An 18621-nucleotide genomic window follows, 5' to 3' on the forward strand; every position below is an offset into this window, starting at 1 on the left:
AAGATTCTTCACAACCCAAGGCCAAAAGAACGAGGGGGAGGAACGGGTATTATTTTCAGAGAGGAATTGAACATTGCCTTGCTAGACATAGATAAAACCTCCTGCGCTGAATTGTCTGGGATATCTATCAAACTCGGCACAGGCTACTGCCTCACTGGCCTAATCTGCTACAGGCCACCAGGGTTCATTAATGCTATGCAACAACAAGAACTAATCTCAGTCATTAACAACTTGACACTCACTCATAGCAGAGTGCTAGTACTGGGGGATTTCAATCTGTGGACTAACGGCACCCTAGATACAGCCTATCATAATATCATACAATCCTGTGCTAATTTAGGATTAAAACAATGGATTGCCGCTCCCACTCACAGGGAAGGGAATACTCTAGATCTAATCTTTGCCGAAGAAAATCTTATAAACATGGGAGAAATCCATCCAGTGGGATGGTCAGATCACCATCTCATAATGTTTGATATCCATACCCTGGGCAATACAGTTCAAACTAACACACAAGTTAGAACTTTTATCAGTCGCGATTGGAAGGGATTACTGAAGAGGAAAGAAGAAAAGGAGACGGACCTCTTTCAGATGCAGACCCTCCTCAAACCAGAAAATGATATTGCTACGAATTACAGTCTACTCTGTGACCATGTAACCAAGAGACTTGACTGCATAGCCCCCCTGAAAGCAATCAGGAAAAGAGGCAACCCCTCCGCACCTTGGTATACAGATGCACTAAAAAATCTGAAAAATATATGCAAAAAAGCAGAGAGACAATGGAGAAGAGGCTATGAAGAACAGAATAGACTACTCTGGAGACTGACTATAACTCAATACAAGAAAGAGATCGCCACAGCCAAAGCAGAATACTTTGCTGCTGTTATCTTAAAAAGCTCCAATAAATCACGCGATATCTTTAAAATTGTAAAAGATCTGTCCCATCCTGTTTGCACTAACAGTAATATCAAACCCTCACAGGAACTATGTGATGGTCTGGCCTCCTTCTTTCAGGAAAAAATTTCCACACTTATTGAAAGTATGGAGGACCCCGCTTCCGCCACAGTGCAGCACCAAAGCGGAATGGAGAATGATGAGAAGGATGAGGAAACAGAAGAACGCATGACACCAGGGGCTACCCTGGACACATTCGTTATCCCCGCAGAACAAGAGTTTAGACAATTAGCCCTTAAAGTAACATCTGGCTCCCCATTGGATCCTCTACCTCACAAAATAGTGAAAGAACTGGGGGCTGAATTCTTTCCTGTACTGCACCAGCTATGTGCACAATCCTTCCGCACAGGCATGGTGCCGAGGGAGTGGAAGCAGGCAGTGGTCACTCCCCTGTTAAAGAAATCCAATCTTGACCCCAGCTGCCACAAGAACTACCGACCCATCTCCCTCCTGCTGTATCCAGTAAAGATCTTGGAACGGATGGTCAGCAGTTCGTTGTCCCTCTTCCTGGAAACTAATAACATCCTTGAGGAGGAGCAATTCGGATTCCGACCAGCCCACGGAACCGAGTCAGCCTTACTGATGGTCCTGGATGACCTAAGAATGAGGGCGGACAGGGGAGAGTCAGCAATTTTGATTCTGCTGGACCTGTCCGCCGCATTCGATACGGTGAGCCACGACATCCTGCTGACTCGGTTGGAAACTGCTGGAGTAGAGGGGATGGCACTTGAGTGGTTCCGCTCTTACCTGTCAGATAGATGGCAGGCAGTGGCACTACCCCCGTATCAGTCGGAGTTTGCTATGGTTCCACATGGGGTTCCTCAGGGGTCTGCGATCAGCCCAATCCTTTTCAACGTATATATGCAGCCCCTGATGACCATCATCAAGGCCCACGGCATTAGCGTGATCAACTATGCGGATGACACGCAGCTGATGATTTCCCTTGATGGTGCCCATGCAGAATCCCTTGAGACCTTCCATACCTGCATAAGGAAAATGGCAACCTGGCTAAAAAGAAATTCACTACAGTTTAATAGCAGCAAAACTGAGATAATGCAATGTAAAGTGGGAAGAATACCTAGAAACCTGCCCACTGACTTTTGGCCTCTGGACTCAGGTGAGCCATTGGCACCAGTAACAACTGTACGGAACCTGGGGGTTAATCTCAATGACAAACTGAGTCTTGAGTCCAACGTTAACAGACAGGTGAGCAGCTGCTTCACATTAATACGGGGCCTTCGAAAGCTGCTGCCCTTACTACCAGCACACACCAGAGCAACCGTGGTCAGAAGCATCATCCTTAGCCGCCTGGATTACTGCAATGCTCTGTTACTGGAATCTCCTGCTTATCTGATTTCCAGGCTCCAGAGCATCCAGACGGCAGCTGCAAAGATGGTGCTTTCTCGAGGACGTCGTTCTTCCACCACTCTTGCTCTGGCCGAGCTGCACTGGTTACCCATTCAGCAGAGGATCCGGTTCAAATCTCTGTGTACCGTTTTCAAGGCTGCACATGGTTTGGGTCCCAAACCCCTGCAGGCCAAATTCAAGTGGTATGAACCCACACGGGTCCTCCGATCCTCTTCCACCAATCTCATTAGTATACCCAGGATCAGGAAAGCCACCTATGGTGGCAGAGCTTTTAGCATAGCGGCAGCCCACCTTTGGAATAGCCTGCCTCTGGCAATCAGGAAAACCAACGAACTGATGCTCTTCCGCAAAAGGATCAAGACCTGGCTATTTCCTAATGTCTCACCTCCATAAAGCCTCCCCTCTGTTCTTGCCCTTACTGACCAGCCCATCAGTTGCATTTTTCAGCGCCAGGATGCCCGTAGGGTTACAGCGCGCTTTAGAAATGATATAAATAAATAAATAGATTCAGGGTTCACTGTGTTATATAGCTACTATTTAAGCCTGAAGATGCAATTGTGGGGTGCGCTATGAATGATCACAAACATCAATATACAGAAAATAAATCGCCTTGGCTTCACAAGAAAAAAACATTGCCTATCATCAATAGCCCCTAGACTAAATATGATGAGGGTGAATGAGTGCCATCCAAGTGTATTGAACTTGGACCAAACATCAAAGGACTCAATACATGCCATCTACTTCCACTTGGAATTTCTTCATTTACAATTCTAAAATGCTCTGGGGAGACATTTCCTTAAATAGTACCTGGGTGCAAAAAACCTGCGTATATCAAAAAGAAGTGAATAAACATTTGGACGTACTTCAAACTACAATGAAACATACCCAGCGATTAACTCAACCAGTGAGCCAGTCTCTAAAACAAATGTGGAATAATCTTACAGGCCACCGTACAAATTTGTTAGAATGCACATTTCATCCCTAAGAATACATGTCACACACATAAAATAGAGTTATGGTTGAGAATTGAGAACTGAAATTCAACACTCACTAAAATTTGCAAGGGGAGAAGGATCACTGAATAACTGAAAATGTTGGCATAATACAAAAATAATTCATTTCAAGTTTACCGTACTTACAGATGTCAGCACTGATATAGTGTCTTTGAGATTTTGTATTTCACTGTATTGTCTCTTTATTTCATTCTGTAAAACGAAAGAAAAGAAAAACTGCAACAGTATGTCTGGATCAACACTGCATTGATGTTTAACATTGGTTATTTTCAACAGGGGTGCGTTTCTGCTGTGGTGGTACTAAGCATTTGGCTTTTGCAACATTCAATTCTCACTTTTAATTACAGGAATGGCTACACAGACCGGACTATTAGATTTAAATGCCTAACAACAAACTCAGTAGGCCAAGGGAGGGACTAAAAGTCTTCAGAAACACTCAATAAGTCTTCTGATATACTAAACATATTTTAATGAAACAACAAAGCTTAAAGTGAAGTTATTTCTAGCGTTAGTTACAACACATTACCATACGTTTTAAAATAATCCCAGAAAGTCATTTAAAAAAACAGCTAAAATGGAGTTATGGTTGAGAATTGAAATTGAAAAATCACGAACATTTACAAGTTCTACTTAGGTTTGCAGTTAATGCTCCCAGTTTTATGGTAATTTATTTTTTGTACATTTCCATTTGTATTTATCCATAAATATTTTTTGCAAATTGTATCTCTATTTATCCATATTTATTTTGCGCTTTTACCCATTTACAGTGCAGCACAGTCATTTGAAACAATTTACATTGCAGAAGAGCTTAAACAGCTGTTCTGTATCAGTTATTTAACTTCAATAAGAATTTGTTTTTTTTTTAACTTCCCTACCATTCAATCTACACAGCCATTGATTGGCACTCATGATTGGATGTAGTGAAATCATCCAAATGAAAACCTATCATCCACATTTAAAAACAAATAAAAGACTGGAAAATTGATGGCTTTCTACCAGACAAAGAACCTGATTTAATATACATAATTGGCACAACAGACATGCAAAACTTGACCCTTACACCAGATTCAGTACTCATGATCGCACCTTCGGTATGGCAGACGCAATTACAAATGTTGTAAGTAATTGTACGGATAAGATTACAAATCATATAACCCTTAACACTATGAATGTAGCATTTTTTATTGGTTTGATAATGTACTGCCATTTAATTACTTTGTGGTTTTAGGTGTTCCTGCTGGGATAAATATTGTGAGTTCCTAAGTAATGCATTTGATACACAAGTAATGTTGTGCATATCTTTCGTGTGAGTTATGGACTGTGGGCCTACCTGTAATTTTTCAGTGTTTTGTTTAGTTTGAAATGGCAACCATAACTCTACTTTATCTATGTTTCTTTCAGTGAATTTCTAAATTCGTAAAACCTGTTTGTTAACGCATTACAAGCAAAATTAACCATAATTTAACCTTTGTTTTTTAAAAAGCATTTTGTGATCATTTACCAAATGCTAAGCAACATGCATTCAACCAACCATGGGCAGCCAGCCCCCGCTGTGCATGGACATTGGCCATGCACAGTAGGCATTGACCATCAAACCCTATTGCAGATGATCTTTGGCCTGGCATGTCAGGGGTGGGTCGAAACAATTTGACTTTGGTCAGGCCTGGCACACAACTCTTTAGAGAGGTCAACCCACTATGCACAGAGATTTCAGGCTTGAGGAAGTGATTATCTGCATTGACAAAGCTCTGCATCCAACCCTCAGTGTGAGGTCAAACTCTACTGCAAAAGCATGTGGCTGCCTCCAGCAGGGGTTTCCTGCTAGGCCTCATCCTGCCAAGGATGGCCATCCCATGCTGCGCTAGGCCTTCTACCCAGCACACCAGGAGTTGGTGGCAGGGCTTGCTCCCACCACCTGCGTGTGGTCACTATCCGAGAGCAGCCATAATGCACTGAATACGTTTTGCAATAGTTTTTTAGGGTTTGCAGACCTGGCACTGAATTCCCAAATCTTGGGGCCTCAGGAGAATCCAGAATTTGTGAATCCAGTGATCTAAATCTTTTCTTTATGTGGCCCTCCTACATGGGCTTGAGGGTCAGGGTAGGCTCACCCTACACCCCATGCCATGTTTCTTTTCATTCTGCCCAACACGGTGCTCGAGCGCAGCGTTGGGTAAAGGTGGCGGCAATAGAAATTTTTCCTGTGACAGCTAGCTAGATTTCACAATGGGTGACAGGAGAAAGACGTCCCTAATCCAACTCAGTGTCTTTATTCTATGAATTGAATTTGCCTCCATAGATCAGCAGATCCACGGAGGATCCATGAATTAATGGTCCAGATATCACTAAAACGTAACCTCTTCAAGTTCTATTTGCAATGCAAGTTTGGCTAGTACAGTTCAACCATTGTCTATGTACTAAAGAGCAAAGAATGCTATGGGAGTTAAAGTGAGAAATGTCACTTTTACAACCTCCCTTATTCTTATGGCCATGCTTGATCTGCAATAAACTTGTCACGATGAACCCAAACTGGCTGCACCTTTTATGGAAAGTTTTCTGTAGATTCATCGAACCGTGCCAGAGTTATTGATATAACAATAAAAGGCTTTTCCATGGAAACTCTGACCTAAGCATTACAATAGAGGTGCTATTGCTGCATCTGTAATGTATACATTGATAGTCCTATTTCCAGGGCCCACTTAGCAAGCAATAGAGTACTGTTCACAGCAATACATTGCAGTTAGGAATAAATAGTGGATGAGTATAGAGGAAGTCAAGACATTGAAGGGCAGAATGTGGAAACTCTGGTTGCTGGAGGAACTAGAAGGATCCGTGGTGAGGGTTACTGAAGTGCTCCTTAAAGAGTTGGGTCTTTAGTTTATTTATGAATTGTAGAAGTGAAGGTGTAGAACACTTGGACTCAAGGGTTTTCTCGGTTTTCACTGCTTGGTTTGGGGGGGTGTTGGATCTTAATTCTATGTTAGTGATATAGCAGATGTTGCAGATGATTCCTTCAAGAGGCAGCCAGTGCAGGGTGAGCATGAGGTAGTTTAATGGTTTTAGTACTTAGATGAAACATGGGGTGGTGTGTAGGGCACCCTTCAGCTGGCAATAATTTAGAACAAGGATGCAAGAATGCAGGAAAGGTAATTTATTTTGGTGAGTAGGCAACAAGATGTGGATTGTGGTTATGAAGTTGGCTTCTTAAAGAGAGGACTTTACCAGAGAGATAAGATAAAATGGCTTCTGGGTTGTTCTGGTGTCAAGCTAAAGTCTGAATCCATCAGATTTCAGATCAGAAAATAATTTTGTGTATGTTTCCTGTCTGTTAATGTTCAGTAAGAAGAGAAATTTGGTTTTCATATAGACAGGCACTTGACCGTTGGTTCTGTATGAGTATTAGGTATGTCTTAAGTTGTTCTATGCTGTATGGGGCTAATACTTTCAAGCAGATTTGTAGGTCACTGGTATATCGATGGATCTTGGTTCCAATGTAGCTTACAAGGCTCTAAAGGGCTCTATGCAGAGTATCAAAATGACAGAGCAGTGGATGATCCATAGACCACTAGCAGGTAACTGGTAGCATCTATGATCTTGAGATTACTATCTGGGCAATTAGATATCTGTCTGAAAATCCCATGTGGCTTTAATGGCCAAGAGTATAAGAAGCAGAGAAAACATCACAAGAACCACCAAATATAGATAACTCTTATAGGTGAAAGAAATATGTCACTGTCAAAGACATGGATGATTGCATTCTCGGTGCTGCATCGTAACCTTAAACCGGACTGGCAATTATACAGCTTCCTGAAGACTGTTTTCAAAATCATCTTTTTGAAAAATATTTTGTGCTTTGGTAGTTGGAGAAGTCATCAATATCTTATAGTTGGTTTCATCAGGAGTAATAAGGACTCTCTAGTTTTGAGTAAGTCAGTGATGGTGACCTAGCAATGCTGAGAAGGTGTGCCAGTGCTTCTCCAAAGGAGATTCATCGGTTGTTTGAAGAAAGGGTGTTGTCTTCATACATGATGGTTTTGAGATTTGATAGCAAGTTGTAATATCTAGGCTTGCTAATAGTTTGAAGTTGACCCACTTGGGGGTGTTACCCAGTAGATGGGTAGTAGAATGAAGAGCTGTATCCAGAAGAATGGTCGTATTCATGCTCCCTTTGAAGAATTGATTGATTGTCAGCTGAGTCGGATATTGGTAGGTCAAGAAGAAGACTGATGCAACTTTTTACTGCTCTGAGTGACCTCTGACCCTACTTCAGGCCAGGTCACCCCCCTCCTGCCGAACAGCTCCACCTGTGTGTGAGCGCTCTGCTGCTGCCGCTCTGAGCTGGTGTTCGCTCCTTCTCTGCCCAGCTTCGCCACGGAGTATTGGTGCGATTTCACTTGTGCATTTTTGTTCCTGCTTGCTTTGTATTCTATGCCCATTGTTGTGCTCTTGCGCCCCCCCCACCCCCTTCTTGTTTTTTGTACCCCCGATTCCCGCCGCGGACCCCTGCGGCCACGCCCCCTCACAGCCCCGCTCCCGCCTCCCAGCTGCTCCACCCTGCCTCCCCGACTTAAATGGCAGCCGCGCGCAGCAGTCGCGCCACTGGCGCACCAAAGGAAAGTCCGTCTGCGCCCATCCGCATCTGGGCCGCGCCCAGCGCTAGACCCCCCGGACCCTGCACCCGCAACGACGCCAGACTCCAATATGACGCCAACACCCTCCACGCTCTCAACATCGGCCGAGACCACCACTACTTCCAGGCCACCCTGAAACACACCCACGGACCCTTCTCCTGCCACACTTGCAACTTCACCTGCGACAGAACCACCAAACCTCCAAGGACCGGACCCAACTACCTCCGCTGCATACTCCTCAACACCTGCTCCGCACGCAAACATGCCGTCGAGCTCTAGGACCTGCTCGACACCTCTGCCCCAGATGCTGCCTTCCTGACCGAGACCTGGTGGAACGACTCCTCGGCACCTGACATCACCATAGCCATCCCGGACGGCTACAAGATCTCCCGCAGAGACCGCACCAACGGAATTGGAGGAGGAATAGCCATCATCCACAAGTCCACCCCCCAGGTCCACACCCTCGCAGCCGACTCCATCCACTACGCCGAACACCTTCACTTCCGGATCCACACCGACCCCAACACCACCCTCAGAGGAACACTTGTCTACAGACCGCCTGGACCCCGGACCCTCTTCAGCGACTCCATCGCTGACCTCGCCAGCACCCACGCTCTCGCCTCTACGGACTACATCCTCCTCGGGGACCTGAACTTCCACCTTGAGAACAACAACAATGCAAACTCCGCCACCCTGATCGACAACCTCGCCAACCTCGGCCTCCGACAACTCGTCACCGAACCAACCCCCACCGCCGGCCACACGCTCGACCCCATTCTTCTCCACAAGCACCCACATCGCCTTCAACCACAGCACCGAATTCCACTGGACTGACCACCGCTGCACCCACTTCACCTTCAAGAAACCAACCACGCACCACCGCACACAACAGCTGCCTTGCCGCTGCTGGAGCAAAGTCACCGAAGACCAGCTGACCTCCAACCTCTCCCAGAACCCACCTCGACCCCACCGACACAGACACCGCGGCCTGAAACTACAGACAGTGGATCGACGACTGTGCCAACACCCTCGCCCCGCTCAAGAAACCCTCCATCAACCACTCCAGCAAGAAAGCCTCCTTGTTCACCGAAGAACTACTAACCTCCAAACGCACATGCCGGAAACTGGAGAAGAAATGGCTCCACGACTGCACACCAGACAGCCACGCAGCCCAAAAGGACACCATCCGCAGACACCACCACCTCATCAGAACAGCCAAGAGACCTTCCTTCAAAGCCCGCCTGGACAACAACGCACACGACAGCAAAGAGCTTTTCAACATAGCGAAGGAACTCTCCAACCCCAGCGCCAACACCAACGACATCCCGCCTTCACAAGATCTGTGCGACTCACTGGCCACCTGCTTCCATCGCAAGATCGCCGACATCCACGACAGCTTCAACACCTCAACTGCCCCGACCGCAACAGACCCCACCTCGGACACCACCTGCACCAACCAGCGGACCTCCTGGTCCCACATCAACGACGACGAGACTCGCAAGGTTATGAACTCCATCCACTCAGGATCTCCATCAGACCCCTGCCCACACCACGTTTTCAACAAGGCACACGCTACCATCGCACCCCAACTACAGAAGGCCATCAACTTCTCCTTCGACTCAGCGACATTCCTGGAAAGCTAGAAGCATGCCGAAATCAACGCCCTCCTCAAGAAGCCCAAGGCGGACCCCAAAGACCTCAAGAACTTCCGGCCCATCTCCCTGCTCCCCTTCCCGGCAAAGGTCATCGAGAAAATCGCCAACATACAGCTGACCCGCCACCTCGAGGACAACAACATCCTAGACCCATCCCAGTCCGGATTCAGACGAAATGACTGCACGAGACAGCCCTCATCGCCACCACAGACGACATCAGGAGCCAGCTAGACAACGGCGAAACTTCAGCCCTCATCCTCCTGGACCTGTCAGCCGCCTTCGACATGGTTTGCCACCGCACACTAAGAACACGCCTCCAAGAAGCTGGAATCCAGGAGAAGGCCCTGGACTGGACCACGTCCTTCCTCTTCGGCAGAACCTAGCGAGTTCGCCTCCCACCATTCCGATCGGAAGCCACTGACATCATCTGTGCATACCCCAGGGCTCATCCCTTAACCCGACCCTGTTCAACATCTACATGGCCCCCCTGGCATAAGTGGCCTGCCAGCACGACCTAAAAATGATCCCCTACGCCGACGACACCCAGCTCATCCTCTCCCTCACCAAGGACCCACACACCGCCAAAACAAACCTCCACAAGCGAATGAGGGCCGTCACCGAATAAATGAGGAAAAGCAACCTGAAGCTGAACTCGGACAAGACAGAAGTCCTCATCCTCTGCCCCACCCCCTCTGCTTGGGACGACTCCTGGTGGCCGTCCACACTGGGAACAGCTCCAACACTCACGGACCACGCACGCAACATAGGATTCATCCTCGACTCCTCCCTCTCCATGCCAAAGCAGGTCAATGCCATCTCCTCCTCCTGCTACAACACCCTCCGCATGCTTCGCAGGATCTACAAGTGGATCACAACCGAAACCAGAAGAACGGTGACCTAAGCCCTCGTCAGCAGTAGGCTGGACTACAGCAACGCACTCTACGCAGGAATCCCGGCCAAACACCTGCGACGACTACAACGCATCCAAAACGCCTCCGCCCGACTGATCCTCAACGTCCCCCGCCGCAGCCACATCACCTCCCACCTAAGAGACCTGCACTGGCTCCCCGTCAACAAGAGGATCACCTTGAAGCTCCTCCAGAACACCGGACCAGCCTACCTGAACAGACTCAACTTCTACACCCCTGCCTGCCAGCTCCGTTCCACCAACCCGCCTGTGCCGCCGTCCCACGTATCCAACGAAGCAGTAGCAGCACCCCCCCCCCTCAGCGCCTTTAGACCCTCACAGGTATGTAGTGCGCTTTACAAGTTGATTGATTGATTGAAGGGTTTGCATTTGTTGTATGTATCAAAAATCTGAAGTTTACCTTAAATTGTAACATGTTATTTTGCCACATGGAGCACTAATGCATGAGAAAAATAAAAGTATGTACTTATACTTTTTTTCATCCAAAACAATTCCTAGAAGTATGCCAGACACAGATTACCAAGCATACTAATGGAATCTCACATGACATCACACAGGGTCTTATTCGCCTTGTGTCTCGAATTCTATATAGCGTACAATTATGCACAGGAACAATGGGCACCCACTAGGCAAATGCACATTTTTTGCTCCATTGGGAAACCATCTGTCGCAATGAGAAATCCATTCCTGCACACTCCAAGCAAATCTGGGGATGATCTGTTCCCTTTTCCCATCCTGGAAGGAGAGGTACTTCATCTCTTGGCTGGAGTAACTTTACAACCATTTACAAGGTGGGAAAGGGTTGGATTGGAATTTGGGAATGTCCACAAAAGTATATTCTCAGTATCTTTCTGTAAAGATGCGAGGCGGAGCGCTACCGAGGACTGGTGGTCTCCCATTACTGATCCTGTCATACCTCCTTCCTTACAGACTGACCCCTGGGATACAGGACTGGACGACGTGGAAGAAGAGCGCGGCGCCTTTAATTGGGCGTACTCTGAGGAGGTGGTGACCCCTCCTCCTGTATTCGTCTGCGAGGCCAGATTGGATAAAGAGCAGGAAGTACAGAGAGAAACGTGTGACATCACCTCGGAGGAGGAGGAGGCGAGGAGCGGCGTCGGAGAGCGGTTGAAGAGAAGCGGAGAAGACGGAAAAGAAGGACACCGAAGGAATTCCGAAGAGCAGGCCGAAAGAGACGAACCCCACGGAGAGCCAGGAGGCCAACGACCCTGTGAGCCGCCGTGCCACTCTCCCGGGGGAGGAGCGTGGCTATCCCAGGTACGGGACCGTATGGCGGTGTGGGTGGGAAGACGGCGTGCGTGTAAATAGTGTATAGCAAACCCCGTTTGTGTTTCCTCGTACCCCTCTCCTCTTGTGTTCATTACCCCGCGATTAACCCTCACTTTCTGTACCCTCCCCACTTCACCGACTACATAATAGTAAATCCGACACTGGTGACCTTTCTCCACTTCACACGGCCCCAAGGTGCAAGTCCCCCAAAGACTGTAGAACTAACGGTTCCCTCTCTGTTGGTCTTCCTTTCTATGGGCTCCGGAACATCGAGACGCTACCTTGACCAGACCCTGAGGACAAGAGCGGAAGACCAAAGACCCCGGAGAAGGAGAATACCCCGATTCAAAGACGGATCCCAGTCACTTTGCTAGGGAGAGACTTACGTTTAGGACCAGGAGAACATTGCAACCAAACCCTAAACGTACTATACCAATAAAACCGTCCTTACTCCCAAGACCTGTTGTCCAGTCAGTTTCTGCTTCAACACCGGAGTTGCCTATCAGACCTGTCCCAGAGCCTATTCTCGGTCCTAAGGTTCACCCCTCACCCCTACACCCGGTCACACTTTCTAAACTTATAAGGCAAACTATGCTTGGAGCACCCACTTCCACCCATTCTGTTGGATTTACCACTGTAGATTTCTGTGCAATCATGGAGGAGATGACCACACTAGTAAGTCCTTTTATGTCTGCCACAAATCTTTCTGTGAATCCCTGGCAAGTGTAGATGAATGTATTTTCGGCAGTAATTATGTTTATATCCTAAGTACCTTTGTGAATAGGTCCACATTTCTTTTCTTGCTTTTTGATGGAGCCTTTGTTGTCAGGACGTCTCGAAATACTAGTGCGCATAGGTCTTCGGTTAAAAGGACAGTGCTTTTTGTAATGTTTTTACCTAGGATTGCATTAAGAGCATCAAGAATTATAGTGACATCGTTTTTTGATTGTGAGGTAGAGCTTGGTTACGTCAGTTTGCTTGAAACGCTCTTAGACCCTATTTGCACACTTACTGAACACTTTTTTAAGATTAAATGTATGCGTGCAAATATAGTGAGAAAAGTAATCATTAAAGTTTATGAATTCTCACAAGTTAAAAACGGAATGTTTGCCCCAACACTGCCAATGACCACTACCATGGGAAAATTAATTTTTGGAACGCTTTACTAAACCTCCTTCTAAAAAAAATTCTGATAATTATTTTCAATAGTGCTTTTTAAGGTTGTTTTTCTATAACTTTTTATTACCTTGGCTTCCTCAATTTCTGCATCTGCAGTTTCAAGCACAATTTCTTTGTCGCGTTCTAGCTGCTGCGCAAGCTGGTCTATCTCTGTCAGTTCCTTACACAATTCTTCATTCTTGGTGCTCAAATTAGCAACTTCACTCGTTACAGTTTGCCTTGTTTCGAGAAGCTCGCTCACTCTTTTCTCAAGGTCTTGATTTGCTTGCTGAAGATATTCGACCTAGAAGAATATATTGTGATGAAAAATAGAATTTGATAATATTAAATGTAGTACTTTCACATTCATACTACAGTTTTTATTAAATATTATACACCATATTCTTAATTGGTTGGTTAACTCCTACCACAGAAAAAGCTGAAATTTGTTGATGAAATGCTTAACACCATTAACAGTTTATTATACTTTACTTGCATTCACTGACCAAGGGGGAAAGGCCAACTAGTCTGATCATAGTGTATGATTCAGCAACATTCACTACTTTCAACTTATCTCCATACAAGAAAAATACTTTAAGAACAGGAAACTTTGTTAAACAAAAATGGATGCCAAGCCCAACAACTGCATCCAAATGCAAACATAAATGTTCCTCACAGTAATTGTGGCAACTAAATTAAAAACTATTTTCTACTCAAAAATAAACCACGCTCCTACCACATCACGGTTTGTATTGATTTTAGATTAGGTATTTTGAAAAAATGAAAGGACCCTTTATTGATGCTGTGGGAGCAGACTGGTCTGGAAATAAAACACATTGGTCCACACTCAGAAGCCATCAGTATTTTAATCATAGCACAAAAGTACAACATCCCTCAGCTAGACCAAAGTCCAGATGTCGGCCAAGGAACTATGAGCTTAATATTCCAAGGCTAGTTCATAAACCACTAGGAGCACATTACACACCGACTGGTTTATGAACAGGGCTTAATTCAGCATTGTGACTGATGTACCAGTTAGACACGTTGCATAATGCATAGTCAAACTTGCAGAACCTCCTCCCTCATGAATAATATTGAGGAAGGAGGCATGTTGAGACCCCCTACGAAAAGCTACTAAAGCAGGAATGGAAGCCTGCAAAGGACATCAGACCTCAATTCCTGTCTTCATATTCCGTTTACATGATTTTTTTTTTTAATCGATCGTGTTCCATAAAGGGACAGGTGTGGCTATAAAAACAAAATGTGGAAAACATAGACAATGGCAGTCAATGGTCTCCTGGACCACTGTCTGCAGTCCTCAGGACATCTGATAACATGTTTGCGACTGAGCTACTAGCCCAATTCGGGTGCTGTAACTGATCAATAATTTGAGACATATAGGAGGGAATTACCCCTTTCATGTGACCTCCTAACTGTCATTCAAAAATGAGTGACTAGAGCCTTTCTGGGATTTGGAAATAATTTTAGATTTGTAAAATGTCTTTTTTACATTGTATAAACGCGCTTCACGGTTGCAAACCCTTAGATATTGCAATCACAAAGTAGCTAAGTAATCTGGAACTCTAACACATGGTCACTAGTTAGCCTGAAAATCAGGCATATCTAGCTTTCTTGGACCTATTTTGGACCCAAAATGTTATGATGACTATCAGAATCTCAAGTGTATACCACTTTGTTTTACCACTTTGAGCAAAGACTATGGAAGTAATTTAGTATGAACTGACATATGGTAAGAAACGCTACGAATATGCAATTGGACAAACAGCATGTATTAGTTCTTACCTGCAGATTCAAATGCGCGACAAGTTTCTCATTACTTCTGTGTCTTGCTTCCAGAGAGATGACATCATGAGAGCGACCGCCATCCAGTGCTAGTCCCAAACGCTGAATCTCTCGGTCTCGCAGGTCAACCTTTAAATGTACGTATAGGTCTACATATGTTAATTAGTTTCTATCTATTATGTATAAAAATCTAAGGTCATAGATTTTTAGAGGGTTAGCACAATAACAAAAATGTTGTTTCTCAATCTGAAGATATTTAATGAGTAAAATTCATGTTCATTGCAATTCGAAGCAGAAAATGGACCAGCAGTGATATAAATCAACCAATTATTGCATCAAAAAGCCATCTTAAAAAATAAAAATATTATAAGGGTAAAGCGCACCAGAGGAAGCAAGAGGTAATCTAAAATATACCATGGTCTTCTTAATCAGTCTGTTTCATACAAGATGTGATAATTAGCATTTACAATTGTCAGAGTTTAAACAAGCATTTGCAAAGCCAATATCTATCACCTATGCGAGCTCTATTCGCTTTGTCAATTTTTTTTTTGCCATTTTGAACAGTAGCGCAGATGGTGTGCAGCATTGTTAAAAGCAGTACATCAAAGCACTATTTTTTTCTTTACATTCAAGCACGTTGCCCAGCAGACACGCTGTACAACATGTGCAATCAAACACTGACAAAGACAATAGATCTCGCACAGGCAAGACCTATTGGCTTTGCCAACGTTTGTGTTTTATTACGAGCAGGAAGGTGAGCCAGGGATGCCTACACGGACAACAGAGGATAGGAGTGGATGTGGGCAGGCAACAACAAAGGAGGGAAGTTCAGTGCGTGAGACAAGCAACAACACTACGAGGGAGGAAGCGACACAAAGGGGGAAGAGGTATACAAGAGAAACACACTCGTGTGGGGGTGCCTAACGGTAGGCTGGGGGGCGGTGGCAGAGGATAACAATATGATTTTTAAAAGTGCTATAAAGTTGCCAGCGGTGGTCGCTACAGAGAGAATTTCCGGTCAAAACTGAAGCGACAGGGCGGGTAGGAGTGGAAAAAGAAAGATGAACGGGATGAGAAGAAACAGGGAGGGGATACTTTAAATAAAACAAGAAAATAGCGCAGCGCTATGGAGGGAGCAGCAGACAGGGGGAGTGGGAAGGGGAAAGAAATAGTACCTCAATCACATTGAAAACAGCAGACGGGCACAGATTATCGGTGCTTAATCCCTGATCCACAGAAATGATTGGAAATGACGTTGTGGCTGCACTGGCCAATTAAAGAGGCTGCAAAGAAGAGTGACGTGCAGCCAACAAATAGAAAAGCAATGGGCGGGCAGCAAGCCCTTTTTGTTGGATACAGATACAATAGTGTCTAAAAAGCAAGACACATTCACTAGCACAAAGGCTCCTTTAATCTGAAGTTCAGTTTCAAAGACTTTATCTGGTTCACCCAAATGTCCATCAGGTTTTTCAACATGGATATATTCATTAGTTGCACGATCTTCAGTAGATGCTTGAGGTTTTACTAGAATATTGTTACTTTGGCTGCGCTGTTTGGCACTGCTTAAACCCATGGCATTTTTGTAAAATGAAGCATCTTTCTGCAAGGCATTCTTTGTCTGGTTCGCAACTACCTTTCTTTTGTTAGGATATAATTTCTTAACTCAATCTTCCCATTATTTCTGTTAGAATTAACCTTTTGAAGTTACAGGTGCTAAATTTTATTTTATTGAAGGTCCTAACAAGCTCTTCTTGATTTAATTGTGCATCTCTGATCTCCTCAAGCCTCTGAAGAATGAGTATTGCTCATCAGAGTGGTATCTTTAACAAGGCTTGATTTTCATCCTACTTCTATACTAACTCTTAGGGCCTCATTATGAGCCAGGTGGTCCTAGGACCACCAGGCTCGTGGTGGCACGGCAGTGGTGGATCCAGCCACTGATGCAACAGCGGTCCGACCATCCGATTACGACTTGAGCATTCGGACCGCCCTAGGACCGCTGGCTCTGCCAGGGAACCACCATTCTCTGGCATAGGAGTGGCTGTCAGAGGCTGCCTTATGCTTGGCGGGGCCGCCAGGGTACGGCCAAGCATATTATGAGTTTCCTCTCAGCCAGGCTTTTGATGGCGGTTCCACCACCATGTAAAGCCGACAGAGCAGAAATAAAGGGGGCCCTACAGGGTCCTCATGTGCCTCAGACATATGTGGATGCTCACAAGGGGCATAGCATGTGCCCCCCTGTGTACATATAAGTAGGTTCCAGCAGGGCATGGAGTTTAGAGTCTATGCCCTGCAAGAACCTTGTGAGGCATTCCCATTGCGCTGCCTTTTAAAAAGGCACCACCACCTTTGAGAGGGCACCGCAGCGGGAACTGCCACACCTGCTGAAAGGTCGTAATTTGGCCCTCAATGTCACCATCTCTATATGAACTAGCCTTTCCTTTATGCCAGTTGCCTTTAAATTCAGATGTCTCCAGTGAAAGATTAGGTTTGGGGGGACAAAACCCTACTCCAGCAACAGCCACAATCCCTGTCAGGAATAACCACATAAAGTGACTAAAATAACCTGTGCTTAACCCTCTGGCAGCTTGGTACATAAGTAGTCAAGCTTAAATTAGGGGCAATGTGTAAAGTATTTATGTAGCACACATACAGTAATAAACTGAAAATATCACACAAGAAAAATCCCACTCCAATTTACAAAAATAGAGTACACTTTCAATCAAACAGCATTTGTAAAGCGCAACACTGTCAAACCTAGGGGTATCTGCGCACAAATAATACAATAAATGACACCAAAACGACAAAGATCCTATCAGTAGAACTGGAGATACGCAAATTTAAAGATTTCGGGTAAGTATTGCCCCTAAAAACTATATAGAACCACTCGAGGCTATCAGGTCATGCGCGACGGGGTGTAAGGCCGACCGCGGAAGGGTACAGGGACTGGGTCAGTCCTTTTGAAAAAGTTAACTTTTCAAACTCTGGAGCGACAATCCCAGTTCACGGTGGAGGAGGCCACGAGAAGTAGGGAAGAGCCTCGCGGATGGTCGTCGCTGTAGCACAAAATGGAAAATTCTTCCCAAACTGTCTGGCAGTTATCTACAACAACTTTTATAATCTGTGGGTTAATGCCCCACTCAGGGACATATGTACAGCTGTCAAAACTGTAGTTTGTATAAAAACAAACTGTCTAAGCTGACTATATATGTTAGTTAGTTCAATCAACATGGATCTAGTAGTTTCCACATTCTACCCATGTCTCTGAGGACGGTCAGAACATGTAGCCAAAACAGGCTATGTCTGTCTCTCCAGAGTTAATCGACCCAAACAGATTTACCCTGCAGTATGCACAAGCCAGCCTTTAAAACATGCTTTCTGCTCTACATATGTGAGTGGAAATTCAATTTCATTATATACTGTATATGCAGGAGGTAGATTAACTGGCGTACACCTGGTGAAATACCGAGTAGCAGTTGCATTTATCACAACCCAAGTGTAGAATACGTGAATGGAATGTATTTGGCCAGTCCCTACCATAAATATAATCCTTCTTTCAGTTAAAGGGAAATCTCTTCAATTGAATTGTTGGCCAGTGCTATAGTAATTCAGGTAGTACACCTTTGTGGAAAATCCTTTTTATTTGCTAATCTTAGTAAACCTCAAATAATCTAAGGGAATTCCTTTTGTCAGGAAGATAACACCTATCATATCTCTGAACATCGCCACGTTAGGAATTTGAGGTACGACTACAGAGCACCTAAACACTATAACTACCTGAGGTTTCCTCAGGAATCAGGCTCATGTTTGTTACCCTAGAC

At 45.2% G+C, this 18621-nt stretch overlaps 1 protein-coding gene across 1 annotated transcript in view; it reads right to left on the reverse strand.

Moving 5' to 3' along the window:
- Positions 1 to 18621, reverse strand: part of CEP135 (centrosomal protein 135) — a 375473-nt gene that overhangs the window by 226702 nt on the left and 130150 nt on the right. The window contains exons 7-9 of the mRNA XM_078678164.1: positions 14801 to 14929; positions 13086 to 13301; positions 3462 to 3527 (exon numbers count right to left, since the gene is read on the reverse strand). Coding sequence (XP_078534290.1) covers positions 3462 to 3527; positions 13086 to 13301; positions 14801 to 14929 — 411 coding nt within the window. The remainder of the gene's footprint in view (positions 1 to 3461; positions 3528 to 13085; positions 13302 to 14800; positions 14930 to 18621) is intronic.

This window comes from Lissotriton helveticus, chromosome 2_2 (genome assembly GCF_964261635.1).
Source record: "Lissotriton helveticus chromosome 2_2, aLisHel1.1, whole genome shotgun sequence".
Taxonomy (NCBI): domain Eukaryota; kingdom Metazoa; phylum Chordata; class Amphibia; order Caudata; family Salamandridae; genus Lissotriton; species Lissotriton helveticus.